At 41.4% G+C, this 17,525-nt stretch overlaps 3 protein-coding genes across 3 annotated transcripts; all 3 read left to right on the top strand.

The window, feature by feature from the left end:
• Window positions 1-8,240: 8,240 nt before the first annotated feature.
• Window positions 8,241-8,642, top strand: LOC131282475 (uncharacterized). Its single transcript, XM_058311951.1, has one exon. The coding sequence runs from the start codon at window positions 8,241-8,243 to the stop codon at window positions 8,640-8,642; it is 402 nt and encodes a 133-aa protein (XP_058167934.1).
• A 1,390-nt stretch (window positions 8,643-10,032) lies between these two features.
• On the top strand, window positions 10,033-10,845 carry LOC131294376 (uncharacterized). The gene has a single exon (XM_058322425.1). It carries the CDS (start codon window positions 10,033-10,035, stop codon window positions 10,843-10,845), a length of 813 nt encoding a protein of 270 aa, XP_058178408.1.
• A 5,714-nt stretch (window positions 10,846-16,559) lies between these two features.
• LOC131281358 (uncharacterized) lies at window positions 16,560-16,958 on the top strand. Its single transcript, XM_058310683.1, has one exon. It carries the CDS (start codon window positions 16,560-16,562, stop codon window positions 16,956-16,958), a length of 399 nt encoding a protein of 132 aa, XP_058166666.1.
• The last annotated feature ends 567 nt before the right edge of the window (window positions 16,959-17,525 follow it).

Here is a 17,525-nt window from a genome sequence, read left to right as displayed (position 1 = left end):
CACAAACATTTCAAGAATCTGTCTTTTGAATACGAATGTACAACCAAAAAATCCGGCAACTCCTGAAAAAGAAAACTTGCCAACCCTCACACCTTCAAGAATGGAAACGACCTCATAAAATCTGATGATCGTCCGTTAAGCTTTTTCTACTTTCAAAAGGGAAATCACATGGCTTAATATTAAACACTTGTTCGGACAGTCTTTCCTGTTGTGTTCCAGGCAGTTGATGCGGTTGAAGGTGATTACAAAATTAAATTAACACCCCAACGCTAACACCTTCTGTCCACACCGACCTAATCCGATGTAGTACAAATGTGTACATCACACGCTGTTGCATCAATTTATTATTTCATTCTTTCAAAACCCATCAACTGCTCGCACTTACCCTTCCTTGTGCCAAGGGTTTGGAGTAGAGTTGTGTATTTCAGATTCAGATTCATGAATCTGAATGAATCTTTCAACAAAATTAATGAATCTGAATCTCTGAACGAAAGATTCATGAATCTTTGGGGATTCATGAAGATTCATGAATCTCTCGGGATTCATGAATCTTTCGGGATTCATGAATCTCTCAGGATTCATGAATCTCTCAGGATTCATGAATCTCTCAGGATTCATGAATCTCTCAGGATTCATGAATCTCTCAGGATTCATGAATCTCTCAGGATTCATGAATCTCTCGGGATTCATGAATCTCTCGGGATTCATGAATCTCTCGGTATTAATGAATCTTCATTGACTAATGAATCTTCATTGATTAATGAATCCTTAGGGATAGGAATCTTTAGGGAACAGCAAAGCGCGATAGAGGTAGGGAGTTTTGGGAAATATATATTACATTTGAGCACAAATTCGGCCCAAAAAGTTTGTTGAATTTTGACACATTTATTTACCCAAGTAACATTTTAAGTTTTATCATGGTTCTAACGTTGTTGTTCATGCTCATCATTAAGTCTCATCTGAAGAGTTAAATATCTTAAAGGTTGTGATAAAACCTTCATAAACCCGTTTTAAGTGTAAGAGGGCCCACTCTACAGAACGTTGTCAAATCCATCCCTTAAAACCTTTTCTAGACCAAAAATCACTGATTGGTTTTAAGAGAAGGTTTTAAGAAGGACTTTACAGCGTATTTACAGACTCTTCAAGTCTACTAAGATTTTAAACTTAATGAGCGGTTTTATAGCTATCCTCAAAAGGTTTTAAGGATGCCAAAATTATTAAAACTATTTTGCCTGCTAGGAAACCTCTATAAAACAAATTGGACTTGGTACACCCATGTTAAAACATTGATAAAACTTGTTGAAGTATAATAGGTCTTGGAAATGTTACTTGGGTAGTTACGTATTTCATTCAACCTTGGTTAGTTTGGCGCAAAAGAAATTCACTGAGAAAACAAACTAAAACAGACAACGACGATGTTTTGCCCCACCGTAGGAGGTATATATTTTCCCATCATCTCCTATTTTAATGAAGTGCACCCGGTTGACAAAAATTCAAATTTTTTGCAGCTGTCATGTAGTAACAGCAAGTTTTTCCATGGCAGATTGCTGGGACTCTTGCTGGAACTACATGATAGCAGTAAAAAATTAAATTTCTGTCAACCGGCCAGTTTGTTTTCGTTTCGGCACCGGAAAAACGTTGGTAAGAATATCAATTAAAACGGAGTTTTATAACTGAACTACATTTCAGAAGAGTAGAAATAAGTAGTAAAACAAAAACTCCGATGTTTCGTGAAGAATATTGCTCGTTTTGTTCGCGTTTGTGTTTCGGTTTGTCTACCCGGTTGACAAAAATTCAATTTTTTTGCAGCTGTCATGTAGTACCAGCAAGTTTTTCCATGGTAGATTGCTTGGACTCTTGCTGGAACTACATAGTACCAGCAACAATGTCAATTTCTGTCAACCGGGTACATTTTGTCCAGTTGTCGGTTTGTTTACGTTTTGAATTGACATTTGACAAGAGCTAAAGCGACGTCGCGTTTTTCGCGAGCTAATTTACCAAACTTAAAATTTCGAATCTTCCCGACGTCTAGATAAAAAGTTATTTGGTCTGAAGTACAGGAAAACGGAATCTCCCATACAAAATGTATGGACTACCCGGGTAGTCCGGTTGAACGTTTGAGGGGTATCAACCGAAAAACTCGAATAAAAATTATTTAAATTCCTTGGAAATTTTTTTTTATTTAGTAAAACGATAGAAAGTGAGTTTTTCTAGGCATTCTAAAAGTTTCATGCCGATACGCCAATCCAATCCAGAGTTATTTAAAAACATAAATCCAAAAACTACCCAGGTAGGCGGTTGAACGGGTAACGGTTAACATGTCTATAAATAATATGTATAATTAATAGTAAAGATATATTATCAAAATGGGGGTCCGCGACAGCCGAGCGGTAGCGCCGGTTAGAAAATCGGCCCATGAGCGCCGAGGCTCAGCACCTCGACGGCGTGGGTTCGAATCCCAACCGAGACCGGACCCTCCCCTGTACGAGAGGACTGACTATCCACGTACAACAGGGAAACAAGTCTCGTAAGCCCTTAACGGGCAGGCATGACCAAGAGGTCGTTACGCCAAGAAGAAGAAGAAGATATTATCAAATATATATATTATTATATATAACGTCTGGAGTATGCGTTTCGAGTATGCGTTCTTGCTAAGCGAACCGATCATGCGTTCCAAGTGCATTCTTCGGTAATCGTAACTACATGAAAGCTGCAAAAAATTTGAATTTTTGTCAACCGCAACCACTACATTAAAATAGGAGATGATGGGAAAATATATACAGTCTGACAAGAAAGTATCCGTACAGTCACCAATTTCAACTTCAAGCCTAGTTATCTCAGCGACTACGTGACCTAGGACAATCATTTAAACGACATCTCGTAGATAAACTTCTATTCTATCCAATGAGGTCTTAACATTTCGAAAAAGTTACTTGTAGGTCACTTTGTTCTATAGAAACTCAAAAAAAGGCTCAAAATCGATGACAAAAAAGTATTCATACACCCGACTTTCTTGACCAAAAACACCGGTTTGGTGAGGTTCTAGTAGTCAAAATATCAGCCTAGTCATTATTTAGAGTTATCAAGTGTCTAAAAGTATGGCGGCAACAATTTTATATCTACTATTTTTATATTTTAACGTGAAATGGCCGGTGAAACTAGGCAAACAGCTGCAACCGATAGAGAGCTATCTTTTTCTTGTGATGTAAAGGGAACCTAACTTGGCAAGTTTATGAACCCTGTGAAAAATCTCATGCTAAGTCTCAGGAACTTATAATTTGTCGAATTAACCAGGATGCAACTAGACTAAACCCCGCAAACAGACACCTTTCGTGGTTACTCAATCGCTATGGGAGGGTGATTGCTCGAAAAGCTATTAAGTTCTTCATACTTCGAGTCCTCAAACATGACGAACGAAGTGTCTAGTGCATCAATCATATGATTTGGATTTCAACTCTTAAGAAGGTTTTTTGTAAATAACAATTACATTGCATTATTGTAAGTTGCAAACTTTTCATTTCCTAGGAAAGAATAAGAAAGACTGGGGATTTGCAAATCGCTGTATTTTGATGCCATTGGCGTGTAGGGTCAATGTTTTATACACTATATACAGACAAAATTAAGCAATTTTGGCCAAAAAACGAGTAACAATAGACACCAGACGTCGAACTCAACCATCATTACGAGCAACGTTGTTCCAACTATAAAACACAGTAGTTGAGAGTTTGTGTTATGGTGTTCCATTAAGACCATTAATCGAACTGGAAATATTGAATTAAATATGAATCATCTGTGGGACATAGTATACTTCGCCCATTTTGTCACTTGGACAAGCCAGGGCTAGGTTAAACTTTAAATGTTCAATAATATGCTCTCTGAGTAAAATAACGATCCCAAGAATAGACCATGTATTGTCCAAGAAATACCACTTTATGAGACTGTACAAGTGTTGACGATACTCCCAAAGTCTACGGAATCGATCTCTGAACAACATTTGTCGAAAGACCCCTTTAGAAACATTATAGAAATCGGGTCAAATTTCCAGCATCTTTCGAAAAAAAAAAATGATGCCTTGGCACTTGCTGGCCATTATTGAGGCAAGTGGCATTGATTGTAACATATTGGCACATCAGGTACCGATGGCACATCATCAATACTCATCATGTACGGATACTTTTTTGCCATCGATTTTGAGCCTTTTTTATGGTTTCTATAAAACAAAGTGACCTACAAGTAACTTTTTCGAAATGTTAAGACCTCATTGGATATAGTAGAAGTTTATCTACGATATGTCGTTTAAATGGTTGTCCTAGGTCACGTAGTCGCTGAGATAACTAGGCTTGAAGTTAAAATTGATGACTGTACGGATACTTTCTTGTCAGACTGTACCTCCTACGGTGGGGCAAAGCATCGTCGTTATCTGTTTTAGTTTGTTCCCTAAAGATTCCTATCCCTAAGGATTCATTAATCAACGAAGATTCATGAATCTCTCAATGAAGATTCATGAATCTGAAGATTCATGAATCCCGAAAGATTCATGAATCCCAAGAGATTCATGAATCCCAAGAGATTCATGAATCCCAAGAGATTCATGAATCCCGAGAGATTCATGAATCCCGAGAGATTCATGAATCCCGAGAGATTCATGAATCCCAAGAGATTCATGAATCCCGAGAGATTCATGAATCCCAAGAGATTCATGAGTCCCGAGAGATTCATGAATCCCGAGAGATTCATGAATGATTCTGAATGAATCTTCCGTAAAAGATTCATGTGAATGAATCTCGTCGAAAGATTCATATGACCCAACACTAGTTTGGAGTTATTTTATGCTTCCGTGCATGCCAAGCTCTCGTCACGTCTTAAGGAGTGGCCAGTTTTTTGGAGGCTGGAAAATTTCGGAGCTTTTAAAGCACAACAACGCGTCGGGATTATTTTTTTATTATCTGAAGCTTCGTGTTGCTCAACCGTTGGGCTCGGCCGGCCACGAGCTCGTGGCGGGCAAGTTCTTCCTCGAGCTGGGCGATGTTTTTCCGCTGCTGCTGGTTGAAGCTCTTGTACGCCTCGATCAGCCCGATGTAGGTGCTCATCAGTGTGCGCAGCTCCTTCGGCTTCAGGTTGACCATCACGTCGGTGCGAAGGGTCGAGCCGAACGCGGGAAGGGTTGGTGGCTGTGGCAGTGGCTGCAGCTTACGAAGGACAGATACCGGGGCGCGGCATCCGTTGGGTAGCGTCTTATGCTGATGTGCTTCGGAGATCGTTGATCCGGGATCGATCGTTTCACTTGTACCTTCGCGCTCTGGTGGTGGTGGTGGTGTATTTTTAAGCGTGGTAGTTTCTATTTTTGATAAATCGACAGAGTGATCGGTCGTCGGCTCCAACAGGGTCATGGTTCCATTTGCAGGTCCTTCATGATATGGTACCGTATTATCTTTAGTGTCGTTTTTAACATTGACACGATCCGCCAGGTTCGTGGTTGCTGTAGATGTCTTCCTTTCATCAACCGATGTAGAGTCGGTAGTATCACTGACATAAACTGCAGTAACTTTTTCCTTCACTAGGCCACTTTCAGTCTCTGCAAGCGTCGTTCGATCGTCTTTCAAATACTTCTCCGTACTGATTATCGTTTGAATGGTCGTATTTCCCGGCACTTCGACCGATGCAACGACACGATCTTTCACATCTAGATCACTACCATTTCCCGACGAATTCTGCTGCTCAAAAACCGTGTGAACACCGGGACCGTACTGTAACAGGTACGAAACCTTCTCTATACCCTCCCCGGTGCCAAAGTGTGGCGCTATCAAGCATTGAACCACAACCAAGCAAAACACTCTTTGGATCATTTCTGTTCCGATCTACATTGCCTCTTCTCGGTGGCGAAACACAAACTGAACAAGTTAAAATACGAAGCATGTGATGCCAAACTTACCTTCTCTGCGTACTCACTCTGATACCACCGTGGGGTCTTCAAGGTGGGTCCTCGGGCTTGAACTTCGACTAAAGAAGAACGCGATAAGATCTTGTTCTCACGCGTGAATGTCGGGGTAGAATGTTCTTTCCTTTTTGTTTCTCAGCTTCCCGGATGTGTTCTTGTTTCGATGAGGTTTCTTTTCCCCAAACAGGAATAAGAAAATCATGCAACGTCAAGGTATGTAAAGTGAAAGGGCTGCAATTTGCCGTCTTTAGACTTTTTCCAAGCTGGAAAAACTTTTTAGTATCGGGAGGAAACAAAATTTACTAACAAATCGAAGCTATATACGTATTTTATTAATAGATTTTTGTTGCTCGTCTATCTAGACAATTTTAATAAAATCGTGATCAATCAATCGATCAAATCTACCAAATTTTTTAACTAAACCTAAAATGCAATGAATAGTTACAAATCTAAAAATTGAAAAGAAAACCTGTTCATTTATCGTTCTGAAATCTATTTTTAGCACCTTCTTTCACGGCACGTTTCACTCTGATCATAAGCAAAGCGTTCAAAAACCAATAATTACTAACGGTACTCTCAAACTTGACTCGTTCAAAATTGCCTTAAATTGATCAGCTTTCACTCCATTCTCGATGAGCGTTAATATACTGCATGAAAAAATAACTTTTCAAATCAACAGTGTTTCCTCCATTCTTATAAAATACGTCCAACTCCTGCCAAAACTCATCAGTTTGTTGAAAAGAAAGCAACAAAAATGTCCAGCTCGTCATCTTCGATCTCGGTGATCTTTATCCTTACATTTCTCCTGGCTGCAGTTTGCTGGAATGTTTCAGCCACCGACCAATTGGACGCCAAGCCAGGATATGGCGAATACTACAGCAAACCGAGAGACTCCTACAGGAAGCTGACCGAAACCGTGCGCGAACGATGTGATGAAATTCGACCAGAGTGCGAAAAGCTGAACGCGAAGGTTAAAGAACTGCACGCTCGAGTAGTGAATTGGAAGAATAAAGAACCCTACGGGTACTATCCCTAAGTTCCGGAACCTCACAGATGGAACAATTCTTCTACCTAAGCGCCCATCTAATAGTTCTAGAAGCTACCCTACGGGTACTATCCCTAAGTTCCGGAACCTCACAGATGGAACTATTCTTCCCTACGAACCTAAGCGCTCGTCTAATAATTCTAGAAGCTACCGAAGCGGAAGATCGGCCCCAACGTTCTTGAACAATCGTAAAACTTTTGGTTACAGAACACAACCACCAGCTCGTATACCTTTCACCAGAATGTAGAATAACATGATGCCCGACATAAATGATCCGTTCTTGTTTTAACGGAACATCAGTATCCAAAAGCTGTTCAGACAAAAAAGACGTAACAATGTTCGGTTGCTCGCCAAAAGTGGTTCTGACGTTTGCCTGCCTGCTGATATGCTCTGTCCTCGTGGATTCTTTGAAGTTCGTCAATCTGAAACAGCGGCCCGACTACAAACAGCTCACTGTAACGTCTACGCACCACGTGGATGGACTCATTTTGGAATTTGCCAAGTTCGTGGAACAAATCCAGCGGCTGTACGAACGAATGCAACGCTTCTCCAATTATAACTACTCTTATCGACGAATGTGGTTCTATTGAAACTGTTCCACTAGAAATACATTGAAATAAATTATCTTCTATAGTTTTAACAATATATGTACTGGCATCATTATTTTATATCACACTACATAAATTATGGAATATTGCTGATGGTTTTCTTATGGTCCGTCTATATTCTAACACATTTTTCGAGGGTGAGCTAAATAAAATATGTTAAAAGTTTGTAATGATTTATTCAACCCGGTCTTTTCTTTCTATCTTGTTCATTTTTTTTCAATTATCTCATGCTGATAAGTTGAACATTGAACATTCAAAACCATTATATAAAAATACTTTGAATGAAAAAATCTCACATAATCCATAGTACATAAAGTAGGTTAGCGTGTTAAGGTTTCATGTTTCCCTTCGGCAACTCCAAAGCACATGACCGTTTTTATTATATTTTTTACATTCTATCAAAAATGTGAAGCAAAAGGAGAAAGGATGTACCAGATGGCAGGTGATTGGTGAAAGTAAATTTTCAAAATTTCAGGGAGGAGCAAACGTACCAAAGAAAGTTCATATAAAGAAGCATTCGTCTGCGTGCGAAACGCTTATTGCATCGCTAACAGTTCATGAGGTGAGTTTACCGGAAGGACGACAAATGTCTTACAACAAACCAATATTTTATTTTCGCTCCATTTTCCATCCTAAGAATAACACCACGATGTCCTGCAAACAGCTTGCCTACCTGTCAGCCTTCACGGTGTTGTTGATGCTGCTCCTGAACGTATCCAGTACCACAGCCGCCTCCAGCGCGTCCGAAGCAACGCACGAGGAAAACGAGGCCAAATCGTACTTCGGTTATCAGCCGCCGCAGCCGAAAGACTCCTACAAAAAGCTAGTGGAGGACGTGAATGAGTTCGTGTCGCTGTACTCGGGCGAATGGACGCGGCTTTGGGAGAAAATCGACGCTCTACACAAGAAGCTGTACTACCGGAAGGACAAGGACTATGGTGGCGGTGGCTACGATTACAACAAGTTGCAGAGGATGGAGCAGCTGCTAAGTGACCAGAAGGCCACGATCGATGCGCTGCGCAGCCAACGGTTACAAGTGCCAACGGCTTAAGGCAAACGACGGTTTCAAAGGACACTTACATGCTGGAATTATGTTAAGGAAAATCATTATGTTAACTAAAAATGGGCAGAAAATTTCGAAATAAATAAAAAAGCATACAATATCATTCAAATTTTGTATAATTTTTTAAATTTGTGTGTTGCATTAAGCTATTCAATTTATAATGGGAGGCGAATTTGTTCTTTTCCTCTTTCTTCATTCCCAGATCTAATTGTCTTTGTTTGAAGCTAAGAATTCATGGGACTATTTCATTTCAAGTGTTATATTTGTGCAATAAACAATTTAAAACTACACAATTTTCGTTGTTTTTATTTTATTCGTTAAAGTTATGAGTTTGACTGATAAATTTTCAGCTTGTGGTATTTATCTAACTACCTAATCTAATTACCAATTTACGAAAAGATGACATATACAGCTAACTAAAAACAATCTGCCGAGTTTTGCTACCCAGGCTTTAATTGAATACAATTACTTATTTCTGCTATCTTGGCTTATTTAAGAGTTATATTATGCGTTCTACATTTACTTGACATTTGAATTTACCTTCAAATTTTATGTTGAGAAAATGTGCGATGGTTTGAGCAAATGTGTCCATCAAATGTCTAATGTTAATCAATTTTATCTTCACTAGCATAATCAAAACATAAGGCATAAGTTGAACAAATGGTCAAACATTTGTTTTACAATATTTTTGTAATTTTTGAGACAGTTCTTAACAATATAGTTTACTGATACTTTAGAAAACAGATTGGCAATGTGAATTCAAATGAATTCCAACTGTAAATGTCATCAGGATCATTATTAGCAGAGAGTTAGTTAATATAACCCTTCAATCTACAAATAGATAAGGAAAGAGACATGAAAAAAGCCTCCTTTCAAGCGGTATCAAATTACAAAAAAATAATTACTATCCGGTATAGTAGCCTAACAATATTTCAACTCCCTTCATTTTTGGCGCATGCAACAAATGTAATAGGAACAAATAATTGTCAACTCTACGGAACAACGTTTTGTTTCAGTAAAAACACGTGTCATCGATTCGGTGAATGAAATAGCAGCACAATTTAGAAAAGGAATGAACGATATATTTTCTTCTGTGGTTGGTGAAAGGGCAGGACACCTTTTCCTGGAAGGAGCCAATGGGAGGAGCTAGAACTTTCTTTTGGAAAGAGTTGGCAGACGAAAATCGCGTCCATATAAAAACGAATGCACTGCGCAACGGTATGCTTATTGCATTAGCAGTACTCTCGGCCAACAGAGCACGTGAGGTAAGATCGTCGCTTCCCAATAAATCCTATCCAAGATCGAAAGAATGAAGATTAATGTGTGTTCTGTAATTTTTCCTTTATTTTTTCCAATCATTTTAGACAGAAAAGCACTGATGGGTTTGACAGGCAAGGTGATTCTCCCGCTGTTCGGGGCGTTGATGCTCTGCGGGCTCGTTATCGGTGCCTATTCCGGATACGATGACGTCAACAGCCTGCCACCCGAGGAGAAGCGTCGCATCATTCGCGAACTGATACGCGCTCAAAAGGACATCCGGAGGGCCCTGCTGAAGGTGCACTACAGCCTGAATGGTGAGGAATCCGAAGGATACGATGACGATGATGACGAATTCAGGCACGGCTGCTGGGACAAGGAGCTGGCCGGCTTCCGCGCAAACCTGGAGGAAAAGATGGCCTCCCTATCGAGCGGTCTTAAGCTATCGAACGAAATGATGGACGAGATCGCGGAGCGCATCAAACCTGGCCATCATGGCAATTACGAGTCGGGCTACGGAGGAGGGCCGGAGTATGGAGGAGGCCCGGCGTACGGTGGAGGCCCGGAGTACGGATACGGCCCAGGATATGGCGGTGACTACGGAAACCCCGGATACGGACCGGGCTATGGCCCGAAGCCACGACCACCGCGACCAACGAAGCCCCCACTAACGACGACACCGGAAACGACCAGCTGGAGGCCCACGACCACGGAATCCTATGGAACGGGTGATAATGATGATGATAGCAGTGAATACTACGCACGGAAACGCGGAGCCAACCGACGCTACGGCCGAGACCTTAATGTGGACGCCGCGGTGGAGGAACAGGAAGTGAAGCACGAGCCAGGAGTAGCCGTGGACGATGCGGAACAGCCAGGAATCGATAGCGACGTAGCGGAAGCTCTGGATACACTCTTCGAAGACAAGGAATAGACACACAGCGCGTGGACCACAGGCTTAGATTTATTTATATAACACCACCCAGACCAACTCCGACTAATTACAGACAGTTTAGAGACAAACACACGTACACGAACCATCGCACAATAAAATCACTCTGTAGAGAATTGCTTTCTTTTAATTAGTGGGTCATCTTTTTATTGAACAATTCCTCGTTTGCTTGCATCACACTCGCTAACAAAGCCTCTAAGGCCTCGTAGTATCCTGCTGGGACTTCCGTTACGGAAGCAGTCGTAGTTGTTGTTACACGGGTGATTCGTTGCACTGCCGACTGTGTCGTTGTTTCTCCCTGGAAGGAACTCCAAAGCCCAGCGAGGGAATCAATCACCGGATGTATGACGATGAGCTGCTTCGTGCCCAATTGACTGATTTGTTCAAGCGCTGCACTCAATTCGAGTCCTTGCGCGGCGATTAGAAGGACGGCTAACAAAACCTTCGGCAAACACATGTTTAAGGTGTTGAGTGGAAGTCTTTCAGTAGTCGAAAAGCGATCGTATCTGTGGTAATGATCACAGGCAACTGACGATGAACCGCTCTCGCGCAAACAAACTTTCAACTTTCACCCACCACTTTTCGTGTGGTCATTAAACGGTAACGCCATTGCTTGGGAACTTCTCGTGGTGCAATCGGTAATCGAGAGGTGTATTTGTTTTTCAAACTAAATGGGATGCAAAGCGCATCGAAGTTGGAATGCAACCGAACCTGAGAATGTAAGGATCGCGCGACCGTTTATTGCTTTTAAAAACGTTCATATCGTTGTGTAAATAGCGTTTTGAATAAAAACAAATTTAGATTTTCGAGAGTTTCGGTTACATTAACATAAACATGTATGTAATTTGAGTATGAACATAAGCTAAAACTAAAAATTGGTTTTTGTTTCAATTACACACCTGTTCAATAAATATCTTCATTGAATCGGGCAACACAGAATTGAAAAGACCTTCGTGTTTGTATATCTGCTTCAACAACAACTATTTGGCATGAAGCATTTTTAAAGAGAAAAATTTTTCATAAAGAGAGAGAAGTACATACAATAATTGTTTCAACTAACTTTTATCTATATTATTCTAAAACTAATTTCTGACTTTCGCCTAAAACTTGTAAAGAAATTTCTATGCAACAATCATTGCGGACAATGTAAAATATTGAGTACGAGTAGGTCCTTTCAAGATTTCTCTATTAATTAAATAAGGATTTTTTTAAACCAAGCGATCCAGCTATAGTTACTCAAAGACATGTAGAATCAGCTTTGTCCTAAATATATTCGATTTAAACGCAACTACATGCGATTTACAAAATGGTTTTAGTTAGAGGAAGTTTTACAAACAAAGGGTTTTTTTGTAAGATTTAATTAACATTTCTTTCTTGCTTGCAGCATTAGCAATAGTTTTAACAAGAAGTAAATGATTTTGTTATTATTTGCTATCCGGAAAACATTTTTCAATACATATGCGTAGTTTAAACGCGTCAGAAATCGGTTGATTTTATCGCCACATTTCACTGTTCATTATCGTTACTTTTAATCGACCCTTCACACAAAATATCCCTGCGGTGAGATATTAAATTACCGTTCTTTCTGAATTGGCTTCATCGTAAAAGCACACCAAGCTTTCTTCAATTCAACTTAACCAAATGGGATTTCTTTCACCACGCGATCAAAAGATGCTCGTGAAGGTAAATTTATTGCCTTTAATTGGCTTCTTCATTTCGTTCTCGGGAGCATTAAGTTCCGATTAAATAAGCTCTGTTTGTCCCTTCACATCCTGTCACTACCGACCTGTTCAGTACGGTGGGAGAACCAGCTTTTCCAAAAATATCAGCCGCCCTTCACTTTGACCTACATTTTATGGGGCTTTGTCCCTCTATGGCACCAAATGTGTTGCTTTTTCGGGCATTCTCAACCGGTCGGTAATTATTATATTCCATCCAAAAAAAGAGACGACTTTGAACTTGACTGTTTCCCTCCATCGGTCGTGTTGCAGAGGAAAACAAGTTTTCCACGCTCTGCCCCGGTGGCCAAGATCACGCATTTGAGCACCTTGTACCTTCAGCATAAGCCTCACGAAGTGGGAAGTTGTAATAACGCAAACAATACGAAGATGACCCGAACCGGTCCCCCAAAGTGAAAGGAGATTTGCAACGGTACAATTTCATAAAGGATAAACCTGCTGCAATAAAAAGAACTGCATCGAATCAGCTGGTTTTGGGGTGCATTCCTTTTATCACCCGGCGTGCCCGGGTTTGCACCGAAATTGGGCTTTTAGAAAGGTTCTTCGCGGGTTCTGCCGCATCAAAGATGCAACCGTCCGCTCGCAAAAACAATCTCCGCTTTTACTTCTCGTGCGATGATTTTGCACCAAAAAGTGAACGTCCGCTTTCCGATTGCTCATTCTCGACTTGTTTTTCGACAGCAACAGCATTCATTACATTAATTCGGTGCATTTTCGTTAACTTTATGCTGTTCTCTTACGAGCACATCGGCCGGGGTGCCCCGTTTGGGGACACAATAAAACCGCATCACACGTGATGCTCCGCGGAAGTGAAGGGATAACTGGACTGCTAGATAACATATCACAAAGCAGGGCAAGTAACGGGTTAATATTTCGTTAATTTTAACCATCTTTATCGTTTTTTTTGGTTTCCCATCAAATCGCCGTCTGCGATTGAACTCCTTTCAAACATGAAGCATGCGAGCCGCATCTCAAGAATTGCTAATTGGCTGACCGTCTGTCATGTATCGGACAGCAAGGCATCCGGTTCCACCACAAAGCATGGGCACAATTACTTTAATTTCTTAATTCGTATTTAAAGGCTCCGACAAAGTGACTGTGGTTTGAATGTGCGCCGCAAATCAGGGCATTTAAGGTAAAAGACGTTTTAATGTTATTTCATTTCAAATGTCTTTACAGTTGACGTGAAGTTTAATTTAACTTTATACTTAAATTAAAGACAGATAAAAATCCATTTGATGTTCTATGGTACAAGGATATAATTATAAATGTTTAGTTTCAGACATTTACCAGATGTTTAAAAATATATACAGGATGATTTTATGTTGCGACTTGGAATCTTTTCCATTCTATGGAAGAAATACCTACCCCATTAGGAGATTTGTCTGACAACAAATGCCATTCCTAAAAAGATCGATCATGTCGTGAGAGAGTTATATTAATTCTTTGTTCGAGTGAAAAGCTTAATAACAGATTATTTTATTTCATATATTGTATTTTTATTTCATTAGAAGTATGTGTTAGTATCCTGATATAAATCAACGTGATTTTTGATTCGCAAATGCACCACAAACTATTGTTCTACCTTAATTTAAAAAAAAATCAATGGTTTATTCTACCCAAAAACATAGTTCTACTTGTAACAGGAAAGAAAAAACTACTCTTCTAAAAGATACGCTCAGAGAGCGGGTCCGACAACCCTAGCCGTTCTCTGCTCCTGCTGGTCTTTATTTTTCTGCTTGTTAAACACCTTCCGGACGAATGAAAAATCGTATCCATCCCAACCGTTCCGCTCGATTCCTGCGACCGGCTTGACGGTGGTTGGGATGGAGAAATTCCCCATCTTCAGCCCACCGTTCAGTAGGCTTTCCAATGAAAGTGGCGTTGTGGAGCGCTCCGTGGTCTGCACCGATCGCCTGGGAGTTACCGGTGGCTTGTCCGCGGTCGGACCATTTACCTTCCGCCGTCGCTCGAAAAATGCATCTAGCTTGTCGGTGGAGGCTCGTTCGGGTGTTGCGAGAATCGGTGGTGTTAGAGGCTTTGGAATTTTGGGAACATCCTTCGGTGCTTCAAACCTTTCGAATGCATCTGGTCTCGAAGGACGTCTGAAGGGAAGATCGTCACGGAACGGATTTAGCAGAGGTGTGCGCACTTCAGTGGGAGGATTGTTTTCGACGAAGGGTCTGACTGGAGTTTCTTCGAGAGGTGTAATAAGGTTACCATTGTTACGCCATCTGTACGCACCGTCGTAAGGATACGTCGGAGGTGGTGGATCATACGATGGACGAGCATCAAGTGGATGAACTCTCAAGTTATTTCTCAACATCCCTGGGCGCTCTTGATCATTCATTGGATTTGCAAAATTTGGTGGAAATCGCCAGCGAGCATCTACCGGAAGTCCAGTGTTCTCTTCTTCCAGTGAGTCATTGTAATCCTGCTCAAAACTGTGCCCACCGTGTCTACGCCGATTTGCCGCTTTCTGGGAAAAGTGTCCATTCTTTTTCCGATGCTTTGGAATGGCGGGTCGTAGGACATCCTTCAGCTGTTCCTCGCTCGGCGGGTACATGAAGTAGTGCACGTAGTTGTAATACTGATTCCCATAGATTTGAGTTTGACCATTGGATGGATGTTGAGGAGCGATCTCTGGAGCTTGAACCACTGGAGGCTCTCGTTCAACAATGGTTTCGCTTGATGTCGACGGAGACCGCTCAGAAGTTGTACTTGTACTAGCTGCGCTTTCCATTGTAATGACTGACGGTGCTTCGATTTTCTTATCGATCTCTTCCGATTCAGTGCCATTGGAAGCTCCCTGAACATTCAGCAACGCAATCGATCCATCTTCATTTCTCGATGTGGCGATATGTTCCTCATTTGCAGACTTGCTACCATTCGAGCAATCAGTCACATCGTACAGCACGATCGGTATCTGCGAGGTGCGCTCATTGTACCGCCGTACCAGCTCGTCGTATGTTTGCGAAAGGTTGGCCGATTGGTTTCGCAGCATGCCGATCTCGTCGTTAACCTTCGCCACCAGCTGTTGAAACTCGTTCAAGCTGATCTGCCGCTTGGCGGACGGTTTCGAAGTGGTTCCGGTTGTTGCGGAGCCCGTGGTGATCCTCTTAATCGAAACACTACCTGACGGTGTAGTGTTTGCTCTGGCCGAGGGGAGTGGAGGGCGAGGAGTGGTGGAAGTAAAGGGCTGATCTGAAGTCCTTGTTGTAGGTACCGTGAAGGCTGATGTTGTGGACGTGGTGGCGCCCGTTATATTGCCCATCACCACCAAATTTGGTGGAGTTGGTACTATCGTATCCGGCGTATCCTTCCCAACGTCGGTTGACAAGACCAACCCGACGCAAACCGTTAACAGAAATAGATCCCTGTGTACTAAATGCTGTAAAAGTACATCGAAAAAATGATCCCAAAAAATGAGGTTATGATCAAAAACAGCTTTCGTTCCCGTAGCCACCGACTTACCATGACTTTCTACGACGGCTCACTGATCGTTCTGGCCGAAAATGCACTCGACGATAGAATGAGCCACCCGGGATCCCGCGGTCTCGTTGCGGCTACTTTGGCGCAAAGTCGCGAGTGAAGGGACTCCCGGCGACCCACCGCGCGAAAGACAAAAGAAAACAAAATTCGCGCGAACCGAACGGCCACCAGGTCCCGAGCCCACGGGACCCGAAGTTTGGCACCGGCAAACGCATAAAGCTGGCGAGATCGCTTTGAACCTCTTTCATTCTTCTTTCATCCACTCGCAGCTACATACGCATACGGTAAGCACGATCGCCGACCCGAAGGCGGTCATTACTTGGCCATCGAATAATGCTTTCAAACATTCTCCTCCGGATCGTTTGTCTCGTTTGTTTTTTATTTGTTTTCCCCCCTGTGCGATAGTTCATCCCGCTAATGATCGTTCCCTTTTCACCTCTCGCTCCATTCCCAGGTATCGTTAGAATGAATTCCCTTGCAGTCTTGTGCACGGTGGTTCTGTTCGCCTTTCTAAAAGCCGGTACCTGCCTCGATCCGGCCGCTGGAAAGCTGATACCGCTGGACACCCTGGATGTCCTGCAGGAGGACAGTAACTTTGACCCGCTAGCTCCCGTCCCGTCGCAGCACTCGGAGATGTTCGAAATCGCCAAGCGGATCGCTCAGAAGAAGGATACTCTCGAAGGCCGGGAAGGGTACGAAGGGGGTCACTATGGATTCCGGAACAACATGGATCGATTCGAGTACTTCACCAAGCAGTTCATGGAGCTTACGATTGACGTCTCGTACTCGGCCGTTTACTTGCTGCAAAACTACACCCGATTCGTGCAGAACGCTAACAACAAGTATATGATTGTGTTTGAATAAATGGACGGTTCTTGCGGAATACAAATTACCAAATGCCTCGAAATCGATCTAACAGCGAATGATAGTGTAAGCAGCGATAGGATACAGAAAAGAATATTAACTTATTAAGAATTTATGGAACAAATTGGCCCAATAAAGCAAGCATGATCAAATACTAAACAAACATCATAAAATGTATTTTTCAATTTCATGCAAAATTACCATTTCCATTAAATACATATTTTTTACAGAACATATTTTTCCGTATTACAAACAGATAAACATATATTTAGCAACTTGAAGCAAATTTGTTATTCAAAAAGAAAGGAAAATCCACTTTTCAATAGTATTTTTCAAAGCAACCAATCGTTCACAGTGTTTAACTTTCAATGTTTAGTTGTATTTTAAAGTTTTAAGGAAACAAATGATATATAAATTACTTGCAATTCTTCTTCTAAATTTGAGAATTTAGGACTTATACCCGCGTGTTTTACACAACTTTTATATGATTTTTGTTTTCTCAACAACATATCTTCTATCAAATTTCAATTCAATAACTAACAAATAGAACACATGTTTCAATTATTC

Source organism: Anopheles ziemanni, chromosome 2, assembly GCF_943734765.1.
Source record: "Anopheles ziemanni chromosome 2, idAnoZiCoDA_A2_x.2, whole genome shotgun sequence".
Taxonomy (NCBI): domain Eukaryota; kingdom Metazoa; phylum Arthropoda; class Insecta; order Diptera; family Culicidae; genus Anopheles; species Anopheles ziemanni.
The sequence above is the reverse complement of the archived record's forward strand: the minus strand, read 5'-3'. Positions and strand labels throughout refer to the sequence as shown.